The following is a 15,563-nucleotide window of genomic DNA, read 5'->3' on the forward strand; positions in this document are numbered from 1 at the left end:
GGTCGGTGGTCGGCTCACACTCCCTCATTCCCACTGGCTCCATCCCAAAGAAATGGAATTGTGGAGACCAGTTCTGCTTGGCCAACCAGTACTACACCCTACCTGTCAGAAACTGATGAGTTCTCCTTCATTCTGGGAAGAAACTCTAAGAGAGGAAAGGGAGCCAAGAATCCAGAGGCCCGAAGTCACGTCCTCTTGAATTATTCTCCTCAGGAGACTCCCTCCGGCCGGCTTCGGTTATGCTGGTAAGCCATTGAGGGAATGGTCCCAACGTGGGACGGTCTTGAAAAGGCAGGAAGGCCCTGCTTCATGTATGTGGCCTTGTTTGAGAGGATACTGTCTTCCCCTGGGCTGAAAATTCTCCATAGAGCTGTACTTCCGTGGCTTGTAAACCCTTTGTCTCTTAGAAGTTTGTTTTTAATTCTTATTAGAGGGCATATGTTCCTCAGCCAGGATTGACTTTAGATTTATTAGTTAGTAACCAGGTTTTACTAAAAAAAATGTTGGAACACAGCAGAGATCTCAGTAGAACATAAAATTGCCCAAAATGCACTTTGCCACCAGATTTTTTTTTTTTAATTGAGGTGAACTTCGCCTAACAATTTTTTAAAGATTTATTTATTTATTTGAGGGAGAGAGAGCTGGGGGGGGGGGGAGACTCAAGCGGACTTCACATCGAGCGCAGAACCTGACCCAGGGCTTGATCTCACAATCCTGAGATCACAGCCTGAGCTGAAACGAAGAGCCGTGGGAATTCAGTCGACTGAGCCACCAAGGTGCCCCCTCACCTAACACTTTCTAAAGCATACAGTTCCGTGGCAGTGAGTTTGTTCCCAATGCTGGATTACCATCGCCTCTACCTAGTTCTAAAACATTTTCGTCACCCCCAAAAGAGCCCTTATACCCATTAAGTAGTCCCCGCTGCCTTCTTCCCCAGCACCCCCGCAATCACTGATCTGCTTTCTGTCTCTGTGGATTTGCCTGTTCTGGATATTTCTTTTTGTTGTTGTTATTCTGGATATTTCTTATCAGTGGAATTCTGCAACACCTGGCCTTTTGTGAACTGTTGGGTTTTTTTCGGACCGTCATCTTCCCCACCAGTCTCTATGCCAAGCTCAAGGAATGAACTCCCTTAATAGCCGGAATGAGTGAAAACTCCCCTCTGGAATTAGTGGTTAAAATGTCCCACAAAAGTATCTTTCAGTCTTTATAACGATGTCTCTACTCTTGAAAGCACGGGGCCAGGCATTGCCGTGGACTCTGCCCTGCGTGCTGGACGGGCCCTGGGGGAAGGAGGAGTGGAAAGGCCTGAGCTCCTGCAGGCGGCCCGGAACCAGGCCTGAGCGGACAGCTCCGGGAGCCGGACCCATGCAGTTTGCACGTGGCCATCAAGCCAGGGAATGGGGGTGGGGGTGGGGGTTGTGGCAGGCCCACCCACCCACCCAACCAACCCTTCCCAAACACCGACTGCTCAAATCAGCCCCCAGGGGAGCCCACGGCCTCTGACACCACCTTGTGAGTGCAGTTCAGGAAAACCCAAGTTCATCTGCCAAATTCGGGATACAGCCCTGACTGTTCCGGGCTTTTCTTTCTGCCTTTCCCTAATCGCATCTGGGCGTGCTCTCTTAAAGGGGAAGTGGTGCGTTCTGACTGGCCAGGGCCCTCAGCCAGGAGCCAGGAAACGGCTCCCACGAGTCGCGTCGCCCAGCGTGTCACTGGCTCAGCCTCCTTATCCAAACGGCAAGGCTGTCTCCCCGGGATGTGTAAGTGTGAGCACAGGGCCCGTCTGCCACACAGGATGGCGTGGGGCTGGGCCCAGGTCACGGAAGAGAGAGCCCGGCAGGCGGAGCGTGCTGTCAGCCCACGATCCATTTAGCAAGTCCGAGGTGTAGCACAGACCGCGCTCTGGGGCTGTGGGCTGGCGCCGGAGCCCCAGACAGGGCTGAGGCATGCGGGGGGAAAGGAGCTGCCTCAGAAAGAGGTCAGGAGTAGGAGGCTGGGTTGGGGACCAGTCTATTTTGGACAGCCCTTCTGGAGGCGCTAACCTCGGGGCCTGGGAAGGAGTGGAGTGGAAAATTTTCTGGCACACCTCCCCTAGCCGCGGGAACCTCACCCACTCGTCACCCCCTCTTCTCTGCACCTCTGCGCAGCTCACTTAATGCATAGACTTCCCCGGCCATCAGTTTGGTCATTTTTATATGTAATTTGCATGAAGAAATAGTTCGGGTCTCTTGCCCTCGAACTTTGAAAATCACTTGACACTCGGGACTTGTGATTTTTCCCATTTCCTACTTGGGGGCGGGTGGGTCCTCTGTCCTGGGTGTGCCCACAGCGGGCCCTGGGCAGACGCTGCTGGCCAGCTCCCCACCCCCCTACCCCGGGTAGGCTGGCCGGCTCCCTGGGGTGGCTGGCAGGGTACCTGCTCTGGTTTCTTGCTCAGGTTTTGTTTCCTGTGTGCCCACGGTGACGTAGAGGAGAAAGCTCATACCGGCTCACACACACAGCCACTAACTCAGTTGCCACAAGCAAGTGACTGACGGTCGGAAGAAAGACCCTCCATCTATGTTAGACAGCCTTCTGCCCGGGGTTTTTGTGCGCATGTGGTAGTCAGTGGGTGATCTTCAATCAGGTACAAAGGCTTTGTTCTCCCCAAAATAATTCAGACCTTCCACTCCTGAAGAAGGAGGGCAGGGGCAAACAGAAGGGGGCTGGGAAGAGACAAAACAAGTGTGTGTCTCTGTACGCACATATTGACAGGGTACAACCACACCCTATTTCAAGACAACTTCCTGTTTGCCACTGCCAACTGCCACTCCAAGGAGAACAGAAGTGGTTCCGTTATTAGTGGTTGCTGCAGGACCCCGGCAGCCTGTGGGGTGAGTGGTTCTGGGTGCCGCCGTGGGCTTCACAGGGAGCTGAGACCTCGCAGCTTCTCTTGGAAGAGGCTGTGACCCTGCACTCTGGAGACTGGAGGTCAGGACAGAGACAAATCGAGTCCCGGTGGCCTCTCCTTCCTCAGCCTGTTTTTTTTTTTTTTTTTTTTTTTTTACAACAGCGTGCTCCCAGAGGATTCTTGTACATGGAATCGTTTTAATTCAGGGGCAGGGAGAAGGAGCTACCCACTTAGTAAGGCTATGCCTTGTATTTTAAAAAAAGTCGACGTTTTCATGCGGATGGGGAACTTAAAATAAGTGAGTTGGCACTTATCACAGTAAGTGAGTTGGTCGCTACCTCCTTTGGGTCATCAATCCTCCCAACACTCATTTCTTCAATGCTGAACGCAGCAAGTGCCTATTAGGGCAAGACACAGGGCCAACTGCCAGGGATAAGAGGGAACGAGGCACCTGCCCTCGAGGTGACAATGACAGGACGCCTAGGCCAGTCAGCCAGGGATGACAGCATGAGATGTGTGGCGAGACAGGGCGCATTAGTGTCTGGGGGGGGGCACCTGCCTGCTTGCAACCCTATGACGTGGACAGTGTTGTTCCCATTTTTATAGGTAAGAAAACTGTACATTATCTGCACAGTCACAGAGCTAATGGGTGACAGGTCTGGGATTTGAGCCCAGATCCTTCCGATTACAAAGACAGCAGTGTCTGTGCACATTTCCTGTGACTCCCAAAGCTGGCACAGAGCATGAGAATCACCTCAGTACCTTTCTTTTTTTTTTTTTTTTTTTTAGATTTTATTTATTTATTTGACAGAGAGAGAGCAGGAACAGTGGGGAGGGGCAGAGAAGAAAGCAGGCTTTTCGCTGAGCAGGGAGCCAGATATGAGACTCCATCCCAGGACCCTGAGATCATGACCTGGGCCAAAGGCAGATGCTTAACCGACTGAGCCACCCAATGGGTACTACCTTGGGACTTTTAAAAAATACAGATTTGGGGCACCTGGGTGGCTCAGTGGGTTAAAGCCTCTGCTTTCGGCTCAGGTCTTGATGCCAGGGTTCTGGGATCGAGCCCCGCATCAGGCTCTGTGCCTGGCAGGGAGCCTGCTTCCTCCTCTCTCTCTGCCTGCCTCTCTGCCTACTTGTGATCTCTGTCAAATAAATAAATAAAACCTTAAAAAAAAATACAGATTTGGGGGCCTTGGCCTTGCTGCACCGAGTGGTCCCAGAGATAGGGGTATGGCCTGGCCCCTTTCTCTACCTCTTGCTGCAGGATCCTCCCCACCTCCTGTGGGGTGTGGACAGGGCATGCCTGCGACAAGGACTCTAAGCACTTGCCGCTGGGGAAAAGCCACTGATGGGAAGATTCGGTCCAGCCGTTCAGGTGTTTTAGACATTGGGAATCCCCATTCGAATATCTTCTCCCCAGAGACACAGCAGTCCATGCCTCCTGCTTCACCCAGCTTCCAGCTGCCTGTCACACCTGTCCCTGTGGCACCCTGGGGCGGGGACGAGGTTAGCTGTGCCAGCCTAAGGTAGAATCCAACAGCTGGAAGCCACTAGTTTTCGCCTAAGCTTTGGAGGCTCTTGTGTTTGGACTCGTGCAGCTTGTGCAGTGGGTCTGTTGGGTGGTTGTTGGAAGCAGTCGTTCTGATGGAAGACTTAGTACCATACAGAGGAACTTCTCAACCTCTCCACTACCGTGTTGGCTCTGATCACATGAGGACAACTGGGACAACAAAAGGCCTGGTATTATTAAGAGAATCGAGGCTCTGGCTGCAGGCGGAGTCCCACAAGGCAGGAGGGCTAGTCCTCGGGTCCTGCCGGCAGCAACCTTCCTCCACCACTCAGGGCGACCACGTGGTGGCCAGCCCGGGATCTGGAGTGTCCCCCATCCTGAGGGAACTCTCTGGCAATGACAATATCTCGTCGCGACCATCCCAGTGTGTGGCACACAGTGTCGTGCCTAGGAAATGCTTTACATGTGAATGAACACATGAACGGGGGTGACTTAAACACGTTTGACTCCTTCCTACCTTTGTATTTGCACCTGTTCGCCCTCCTTCGCCCCCTCTCAGATTAAGGATGTGTTCGTAGTTGTTTTTGTTCCTTTTGATTTTTTTGTCTTACATGGACTTAAACAGCTGTAACAAAACTAACCCTATTAAGCAGTCCATCCTATATCCTTGTCTTTTTCCCCATCCGTCTACATTATGTATTCGTATAGATGGGAGTGTGTGTGTTACATTTTTTTTTGTTTTTGTAAAGTAATGATTCATGGTTACACATGATTTGTGATATTTGTGATTTCCTTGTGGGCTTGGGCACATGATCTCACATACACCTTTCCTTAGGTTGGGATAATAATGAACCTTGTTCCTGTCATTTTCAGTTGTTTTATTATAGATCATTCAGGTCAGTTGTGATATTTTTTACTATTGTAAACAGTGCCACACTGAGGCTATCTTTGAACTTTTTTGCAGTGGGGGGAAGGGGCGAATGATTTCCTTGAGGTCTGCTTTCCAGACTATAGTTACCAGATTACCAGATCAAAGGCTATGGATTCCTGTTTGGTTCTTGCTATCATCACTGGTTGGTCTCCAGAGAAATGTCATCCCTTGAAAGTACCCCAGCAGTGTCTGCGTGAGTTTGTTTCCCCAGAGGTCTCTATTTGCTGTGGTTTTTTCTTAGAGCTAGGTTTGGTGCCTCTTGAGGACTGGGGTTCACCCCTGAGGACTGATGGAAGTATTTTAGGGCCCTGGAAAGTCCCTGGGACTCCCCCAAATCATGCCCAGCAGGAGGTGATGCCAGAAACTTGCACCTTAGTATAAATAACCAAGAAAAGGAAAGGGAAGAGCTCACGGGGGAGATAAAGAGGATCTCAAGTTCTCTAGCTTCAGAGTTGTGTCTCAGGCCAGCTCTGAAAATGGGAAATGCTTTGTGAAGAATCATGGGAGAAGCGCGTTGCTGCAGTGTAGAGGGGAAGAGAACGTCCAAGCAGGGTGGCGTGCTGTGGGAAGAGTGTTGGCTTGGGCTGAGTGGACATGGGCTCTCCTCTCAAATGGCAAGGGCTGCATGACCTTGGTCTGTTTCATAACCTTGCCAAGCTTTCATTTTCCCGTCTATAACAAGGAGGCTAACAGCATCCTGTTGTCGGGCTCTTGGGTAGATTGCGTGAGCTGGAAGGCAGGAAAGTAGCTTGCACGGTGCCTGACACAGAGGCACTCAGGAGCGCCATCTCTCTTCCTGACTGAATGAATGGACAGAGTGACCAGATGACCAAGAAACCCAGCTAGAGCTTGGAGGGATTTGAGAACCAAGCTGGCACGACCCACCAGCCCACAGTGGCATCTGTCTAGGTGCTGCAGACGTTGCCCGCTGGCTGGCAGTGGGTAGGAGGTGAAAAGGGTAAAGAAGACCCAGTATACGCTGATTGGTGGTAGGCACCCATGCCTTCGGGAGCACTTCCGCTCAGGCCTTGGTTTGTTTGTTTTTTTTAATATTTTATTTATTTATTTGACAGAGATCACAAGTTGGCAGAGAGGCAGACAGAGAGAGAGGGAGGGAAGCAGGCCCCCTGCTGAGCAGAGAGCCCGATGCGGGACTCAATCCCAGGACTCCAGGATCATGACCTGAGCCGAAGGCAGAGGCTTAACCCACTGAGCCACCCAGGCGCCCCGGCCCTGGGATCTTTTAAAGAGGTCCTCTGGCCTGAGGAGGGAGGAGGCATTCCAGAGGGGCTCACAGCACTCTGGCAGAAGACACGGCTCTGCCTGCCACAGTCCCTTGACTTTGCTGTGTCTTCATTTCATCCGCTGCTGAGAATATCCCACCAGGTCAATACACTTCCCCTAACCACCATGGCACTACATTTAGTGTCTAACGACCATCGCGGCAAATGAGACCGCAGGCTCAGATTCTAGCCCCCACTCTGCCTCTTAATTGCCTTGTGACTCTAGACAAGTTTCTCTAACTCGGGCTGCCTTCGTGTCCATGGCTGTAAACCGGAGACTACCTGCCTCAGGGGCCGGGACGCAGGGAAGGTGACAGGTTTCCTGTGCCGGGGTCCGTGCTGCACCCCTTACCTTCCAGCTCCAGTTTTCTTTTGGAAGACGGTCACTTGGAATTCCGAGTTGTCCTTTATGGACAGCATCCCGACTGCGGCTCCTACTGCAGATGGAATCCATTGATAAAACGGAGCCGGGCTCATCATCTGCCAAGCACTTGCCCTCCAAGCTGGGGGCCGAAAGAGAGTCCACGCTGCTGAGTGAGAAAGCCTGAGCCTGAGTGAGCCGACACAACCGTGAAGGCCACAGGTGACAGCGGTGCTCAAAGTCTCCTGGGAGGGGATGGGTCCCCTAAAAGCCATATTGGAAAATTCAAGACAGTTTCTTTCTAAAGCCGGTATAGGGAACCACACTGGGTGTTGGTAGCTGGCTCAGCCATTCAATGAGGCATCTGCGCTGAGGCTTTCAATGCAAGATATTGATGCTGTGAGTATGAAAATATCTCAGTGAATAAGCATGGGGTGGGGGAGGTCCGAATTTTTACTGAAATGGAATTGCTCAAGGACCAGGTGCCTCCAGCCAGTGGAGAGCAAGGGAGAGAAAGGACTGTGGAGACACCAGGCTCCCCACACTTACCAGAGATTTCCAGAACGCTGGGAGGCGATGTCTGCAAGCCCGCTACTCAGCTGTTCTCCAGCTGGGCGCCCTGGAGTCACACCTGGATGGTTAAGGCCTGTAGGTGAAGCAGGTGGTCAGCCTAGCTGCTGACACCACGGTCTGGACTTCTTGTGGCAGAAATGCAAAACAAGTAAAAGGATTTGGTCTTCGGTCCTGGGGTCCCCAGCTCCTCCAGGCCGGGGCCTCAGGCTGTGGGCGTGGGACTGCTGACCAGGACCTAAAAGGCATCTCTTTCCTCTTCCTAAGGGAGCAGGAGTGCCGTGCAGGAATGCCCATACAGGTGGGCGGGGCGGGGTGGGGGTCCTTAGGGATCTTCCAGGCTGCCCCTGTCCACTGCACCGTCTTCCAGGATTGTCAGGTGGTAGAGCTCAGACCACGGGCTCTGATGTTTTCTAGCATTGTAACCTCGGGCACGTCCTGTCTCTGAACTTCATGCCTTTCATCTGTGGCAGAGAGCTAGTAATAATACCTCTCTTGGGGAATTGAAAGAATTAAATGCTCCAAGGGAAATCAAGTTTCGTAGACTGCCTGATACAGGGGACTTTCTTAGTAAATTATTAGTAGTGTTGGCCAGAGGACAGAGGGCTGGGACCAGAGGTTGCTAAGCCAAGATCAGTCACAGACGTTGTTCTTGAACTTACTTCCGTACGGGTGTTCTCACAGTGACTTTGTTTCCACTTTAGTAGTAAGTGCAATATTTATTTATTTATTTATTTATTTTTATTATTCGTATTTAGCTTTAGCACAGTAGATGGGTTTGATCTTTCTGTCCAGAAAGAAACGCGTCGTAAGAGTGATGAACTGTTGCAGTCTTTTGCTTTGGAAACGATCCCTCAAAGAAATAATCCTAAAACACTTTTTAAATAAATTACTATTTTTTTTTAAAGCCAAAAAAGAAAACCCAAAAACCAGATAGTAAGCACATGGCTTAAAAAGTGGCTCAATAATATAGAGCAATGATTGACTGTTACCTAACCATTTTAAGTGACCGGTGACCGGTATATGAGAATCAGTAGGATATAAATAGAATAACGGTAGTTGAAAAAGAATAATCCAAAACAGCAATTAATTGCCGTTTTGCTAACGCATCTATTTACATTAACGAAGAAAGAGGGTCGCCTGGTGGCTCAGGTGGTTAAGCCTCTGCCTTGGGCTCCTGTCATGATCTCAGGGTTCTGGGATGGAGCCCTGCATCAGGCTCTCTGCTCAGCGAGGAGCCTGCTCTTCCCCCTCTCTCTCTCTGCCTCCCTCTCTGCCTGCTTGTGATCTCTCTGTCAAATAAATAAAAAAAATAAAAATAAAAAAAGAAAGAAAGAAAAATTGGAGAAAAAGAATTTTTCTCTAAAAAAATTGTAAAAGTCTGTAATGTATTTTAATAGTGAATAAAAAATTCAGTGTTCTATAAACTCTTCCTGGGCAGGGCAGGTGGAATAAGTATAATTATAAGGATCTACCTTAGGCTGACCCTTGAGCAAAACAGAAAAAAATAAGCCCAGGGTAGGTGAGGACTCGCATCAGAATTATTGTCATAAATCTGGAATGCTTTACCCAAGGACATTGCCCCCGCACAGAGTACCTTTTTACGAGAAACCGGGACCCTGTCTGCTTCTATCAGCAGCCCACCCCACTCTCCACCAAAAGACAAAACCATGTGAGTTCTCCACGGGCGGGTCATCCCAGACTAGAGAAACACCGATTGAATAGGAATTGGATCTTTCTGAAAAATCTACTCACTCCGCGCTACCCAGGACATCAGTTCTCCCCCTTTTCAAAAGCTTCACCGACTGAAGTGTGCAGCTCGCCTCCTAAGGGAGGCTCTGATCACTGTGACCTGAGCTCCCCACTTTAAATCCGTACACAGCCTTTCTTGCTCGTACCAGAGGCTGCCAAGCTTGTTCTCGAAGCTCAGGGGACAGAAGTACGGGTCTCTTTGTGGGGTACCTTGAAAGAGTGATACATTTACTCCTGTCTGAACAATAAGGAATAGTTCAATAGGAAACACTGCTTTAATCTGTTTATTACAATTCAAAATCACACATTTAAGGGTAAAGGGCTATCTTCAGGTTTTGATGAGTAATTCTCTCCTTTACAACTTGTTCTTCTAATTGGTCATTTGAGGAGAATTTATGGAACTAAAAACCAAGAAATAAGCGGATCTGTTGATTTCTTTCTTTTCTGTGAATTCAGGAGTGGAACGTGTTGGCTGGGTCACTAAACAGAGTTCCCTGAGAAGGTGATTTTAGAATCATTGGTGTGGCTCATTCATTTTATCCTTAATCACACCCTTTCTTGTGATTTTTCTTTGTTTACTATTATTATTATTATTTAAAAGCTATAATTCTAGTAGAGTTAACATACAGTGTTATATTAGTTTCAGGTGCACAATATAGTGATTCAACCATTCTGTATGTTACCCCCTGCTTATCAGGACAAGTGTACTCTTTTTGGTAAGGGCGCGCGAGTTAGGTGGGAAGCAGAGTGGGAGGGAGAGAAAGAATTGTAGGCAGGCTCCACGCCCAGCACAGAGCCCAACACCGGGCTCGATCTCAGCGTCCTGAGCTGAAGTCAGCGATGAACACTTCACCGATTGAGGCCCCCGGGGTATACTCTTAATCTTAACCAAGAATACTCTTAATCTTAATCCCCATCACCTATTTCCCCCATCCCCATCCTCCCCCCCCGCCCCCCCGCCCATCTCCCCTCTGGCAACCACCAGTTTGTTTTCCCTAGTTAAGAGTGTTTTTTGGTTTTTTATTTTGTTTCGTTTCTTAAATTCCACATATGAGTGAGATCATATGGTATTTGTCTCTCTCCATTTACTTGTATTATTTTTAACTCTTAGTTTAGCAAAACAGAATTTCTCTTCGTTATCAAAGCCCACCTCTCCCCCAGAGCTGAGAACGATTTCTGCACATCCTCCCCCCGCCCCCCCCCGCCCACCCCCACTGTGTCAGCTTGAGCAAGTGATCAGCAAGTGAGTCAATGAAAATGTCAAGCATGTCCAAACAGTGGTGGTAAACATCAGAGTTGTATTTTCATTCTGGAAACCTCCGGAAGGGCAGCAAGAACTATGGATTTGAAGTGAGAAGACTTGGTTCTGATCTCGGCGTGGCCCCCAACTGGCTTCACCCTGCAGGCTGGTGACCGAGAGCCCCTGTAGCCTCATCCATCAGCACGGAGTTCGGACCGCTGACTTTCGATCCAGTTCTGATCTTCTGTGATTCTGAGTCCTGCACTTCCTAATTTCCTGGCTCCAAATCTTGCTCGCAGTACATCCCATTTCCTGTCTTCCTGAGAAGCCGCTCGGCCCCCTGCACACGGCACAGAGGCCCATTCCTCGCGTAGCCATTGGCCCTGACCTTGGCGAGTCACCTCGCCGCTCTGGGTCTTCTTTGACCAGTCAGCCGTGAGGAGGGTGGAGACGCCTGGCTGCTTCCTGCCTGTCTCGCAGGGGCTGTAAAGGCCAGTCCAATTTCACAAAGGATGAATTCCTCCAAGGAAGACCCTGCCTGGGTAAAGTATTTCAATACTTCAGCTGTAATTATTGCCATAATATTCGGGAATCATGAGGGATGAGGAGAAAAGCAGCAGGTGTTAGTATCCTTGTATTTATGGTAATGGAGAGGCAAGAGACCTTAGAAGCCAACTAGGGACCCTCTTCATTTACAGATAAAGACACGGAGACTGAGACTGCTCGAGTGGCAGACTCCAGGCCCAGGACTGCAGGGTGGCTGGAGTCGGAGCCTCGGTCCCTGGCTCGCAGCCTAAAATTCTCCCACTACTTCAAAACAGATGCCCTGGGACCAGCTCTTGGTTTGTAAAAACTACAGCAGAATGGTTCTGGGACCGAAGCATGGATGAAGGGTCTGCTCTGACTCAATGAAGAAAAACTACCGAGGAAAGTTCCTGAGTATAGGCAACCTACAAGCACTGGTCAGGCAGAAGTACCCTCAACAATCAGATGGTGCGTGAAAATCCGCTTCTTCCCCAGGCCCCACTTCATCAGAGGATGGGAGTCCATCTGCATGAGACAGTCTGGCAGCCCATCAGTGTGAGGGAACCCAGAGAAACCCCCAAGAGCCCATTCCCGATCACCAAGTGAACTTGGCTTTCTCCTCCTAGGTCAGGTACCCGGAATAACTTAACTGCCAGAAATGTCTCACTCATGAGAAAAGCCTGATACCCCGCTTGGAGATGGAGGGACAACATGGACTGTCATTTTCAGCTCCCATCTTGTTCATTGTCACGTTCAACCCAGATTTCCAGATCTGTGATGTCTAGTTCTTCCCATCAGGACATCTTTTTTTTTGGGGGGGGGGATTTTATTTTTTAAGTAATGTCAACCCCCAGGGTGGGGCTTGAACTTACAACCCCAAGATCAAGAGTCGCGTGCCCCACTGACTGAGCCGGGCAGGTGCCCCACATCGGGACGTCTGATGTAATTTTCTTTCTTTATTCAGCATTTGAACGAACAGCCCCCCCCCCACTGTATGGGGGCCCCAGAGAGCCAGAAGGAACTTAAGATTTCAGAGCCTTTGTCTTTTGGAGGTCCAGGATTCCTTCCTATAATTGTGTACGAAGTTTTCGTGCGTGTGTAAGTGCACGTTTTTCTTGAGAGGGGGTTCCCTAGCGTGGATCAGACCTGTTACCCTGCAACAGTTAAGGACTTTACGACGTGCACCTGTCGTCCTGGTCAGCATCCCCATCCTGCCCAGTGAGTCGAGACCACACGGGCTGACAATGGGAGAACAAGTGAGGCATATCTGCCGAGAGCGCTAGTATTTTCTGTAGAACCTCAGGAAGCTGTGCCCGTCCGCCTAGACCCAGCCCCATATCTGTGACTTCTCCCTCAAGCACAGATGTCCTTCTGTGGGTCCGAGGCCAGCAGCTGGGGCCTGGCCCTCAGTGAGCCCTGGAGAGGCCGCAGGGGCACGTGGACAGAAGCTGGGCCATTTCCTGGCATTCATTGACCCTTTCATTCAGCCCTCCTGGTCCTTCTGACCTTCATGCTCCTGCTGGGGGTTGGTGAGGAAGGGGTTCAGGTTCAAGAATTTCCTATTTGTTCTCTTGAGAGCCCTACTCTACCCGCTGTCAAGGGACCTTGTGGCCTCCGAAGAGCTGTCTGGAGATCACTTGGGCTGTATGGTTGCCCCACGGTGTTCTGGGAACACCTGGTTCCCTCTGCTAGTCCTTTGGGGCTGGTTTTGCAGAAAGCAAGCCCGGTGGACGCCTCCTTGAGAAGCCGGGAATTCGTTGAACGTGCCATTTGATAGAAACATTCAAAACGTCTTCACTCCTTGGTGGGATAGGAGCTGATGTCCAGACAGAATCGTAGTCAGAGCTGGGGCTTTGGGGTCCCGACCCTGCAAGATAGACGCTTTTCTCTTTGCCTCTTGTGTATTTGAGTGTGCGTGAGCATGTGGGGCTCGCCTGCTACCCGTGATGTGCTGAGTTCTCTTCTTTCTTCCTCCGCAGAGAGAAGACACGGGTCAATGTGTAGGCCTTCTCCCTCTCCGGCATCTCCACCCTCCAATTCCAGGACATCGTTAGTACAGGTGAAAACTAAAGCCTGTCTCAGCGGCCAGAACTCTGCCAGCAGCACCTCAAAGCCATTCAAAACGCCCAAAGACAATCTCCTTACCTCCAGCAGCAAACAGCACACGGTCTTTTCTGCAAAAGGATCAAGGGACAAACCATGGTGAGTGTCGGGCGCTGGAAGCCGGCAGCGGTCTGTCCCTGCCGCTCGTCTGTCCTGGGTCACCACAGGAAACGGTGTTTACCCTCTGGCTTTGTTCCTGGGCAACATGTCCAGGAATTTGGGGAATGAGGAGGGAAGGGGCAGAAAACCAGAATGATGGGACTGGGGACGAGAAACCTAAATCCTGAGAGGGCACACGGGGCCTTAAGGCACCACGTGCCTGACAGGGGAAGCCTTTCTGTCCCTGAGAGCTGAGCCAAGCCGTGTCTAAGAACAGGGTGCCAGGGAAGTATTCCTCAGTGAGGCGGTCGTCTCAATTTTCCGCCCCAGTGAAGAGAAGCACTGATGAAAATAATCAAAAGCAGGGACAGTTTGCCCAGCAGGGAGTGAGGCCCTGTGAGGCAGGCCCTCCACCGAGCCTCCGCTCCCGGACAGCAGCCGACAGAGGCAGGTAATGGGGAGCTGACCTCTGAAAGGAAAAGAGGAAATCCAAAGAGAACATCACCCCTTTGAGGGGTGGGAGAGGGCTGGTTGCAAGTGACTGTGGAGAATCAGAGGCTCTGGGTTCGTTTTGTTTTGTTTCTATCTCAGTCTTTACCCAAAAGTCAGGGAAAGGTCACCTGTGGAATAGACAGATAGGAAACGAGACATGGAAAGGAGGACCGGAGGCAGGAGGCGAACGTCTTCAAATTCGGACAGCCCCAACGTGAAACACTTAAGGGACTGGCTTCTGACCGAGCCTCTAGCCTTCTCGTTCAGGCATCGTGGAGGCAGACGAGGGATAAGTGTGGAGCCTGCCTCATTTGTGTATTTAAAGAGAAAAAGTGTTCTGTTAATTAATGATAGTTAATTACACTTAAGTTCATACCTAGTAAAGCTGTGGACTAAAATCATCCATCAATTAGTTTGTCACTGCTCACTGGAAATTATGATGACTTTGTAAAGAGCTAATTATGCCAGATCAATTAGAGAGCCTCTTGTGATAGAGTGGAAAGGTTTAGACACAGCTGTCAAGGAGGGGAGTTACCTGTCATCCAGGTGGGCCTCGTGGGCAGGCTTTGTTCTCTTGGCTTGTTAGGATCCCAGGGCCATCCTGTAGGAGGATGGAACAGGTTAGGGAAGGCCCAGCCTGAGAGTGACGGTGGGTGGCCTCTGGCCCGCTTGCTCAGAGTGAGAGGCTCCCTTGTATCTGTGACCTCAGCAGCCTCGATATAAGCACATGCTCGTTCTGGCCATCACTGTCCCTGTACAGATCTCAGCTGGGTGACCCTGGGCAAGTTGTTCCATCCAGTGTGCCTCAGTTTTCTTCATCTGTAAAATGGGGCTACTGAGAGCTCTACCCCGTGGAATTGCTGTGAGGCTCTAGTGAGCTAATTTTTATAAAGGCAGCAAGTGCAATGTCTGGAGAGGAGCACACATTTGACATACTGGGAAGATAATGTTACCATCCTCATTGTCAGCTGCACCAAAGGTCAGAGCTCCTCTAAATGGTGACAAAGGTTGGGAAGTCAAATCTCTCTGCAAAACTAGAGAAATGAAGTTGAAAATGGAAAAGGATAAAGTCCTTTCTTCAGAGTCCAGAGTACTGAGAAACCACCGGAGAGAGCTGGACCAAGGGCCCGGGAGGAAGGAGCCAGAAGGAAAATCGGGGGTCACGGAAGATCATAACATGAACACAATGGACCACAGATGATAGACGTCCCAGCGGCATGAGACATGCTCTAAGACGTCCAAGATGTCTCCTCAGGGAGACCGCTGGGTTAGATCAGGCCCCACACTCCATTCAGACCAATGCCACATGCCCTCGTGAAGACCGCTGTGGGCCAGGCCCATCAGCCCAAGCAGGGTAATTCTGGAAGTCTCTGAGAACATTGGCCAGGGCCCACAGAAGAGCAGCCAGAAGGACTGCAAGGAGGGAAATCCTTCTTAGGGAAAAAGCAGCTCCAGACACTAGAGCACTCGTCTTGTGTGAAGAGCGGAAACCTGGCTGGTGATTGCCCACTTTCAAGGAGGCAAACCTGAAGACCGACAAGGGGTGGGCAATGCAGGAGGCTTTCTCCCTGGCCTCTAGCCGAGCTATCTGCCCCCAACCCTCCATTGCCAGGAGTGTGTCAGGAAGGCTGGAAAGACTTTTCTTGGAGACTCGGAGGACTCTGCCTTGGTTCTGGCAGGCTTCCCTGGAGAGCAGTGTGAAAGAGCCAGCAGGGAGCTGGGGGCAAGAGAAGCCAGTTCAAGTCCGGGCTCAGCCAGGAATGTTCTGTGTGACCTTGTACAAGTCACTTCACTTCTCTGA

The 15,563-nt window shown here is 50.6% G+C and overlaps 1 protein-coding gene across 10 annotated transcripts in view; it reads left to right on the forward strand.

Annotated features, from left to right (window-relative positions):
* The window catches only part of ATXN7L1 (ataxin 7 like 1), a 235,713-nt gene that overhangs the window by 167,779 nt on the left and 52,371 nt on the right, over window positions 1-15,563 (forward strand). For 7 of the 10 annotated variants that reach the window (XM_004739549.3, XM_004739548.3, XM_004739552.3 and 4 more), the window contains one exon: window positions 13,048-13,270. In XM_004739549.3, coding sequence (XP_004739606.1) covers window positions 13,048-13,270 — 223 coding nt within the window. The other 3 variants (XM_004739556.3, XM_004739553.3, XM_004739558.3) reach the window with 3 other exon arrangements.

The sequence above is a fragment of the Mustela putorius genome, unplaced genomic scaffold (genome assembly GCF_011764305.1).
Source record: "Mustela putorius furo isolate JIRA1106 unplaced genomic scaffold, ASM1176430v1.1 tig00003845_pilon_pilon_pilon, whole genome shotgun sequence".
Taxonomy (NCBI): Eukaryota; Metazoa; Chordata; class Mammalia; order Carnivora; family Mustelidae; genus Mustela; species Mustela putorius.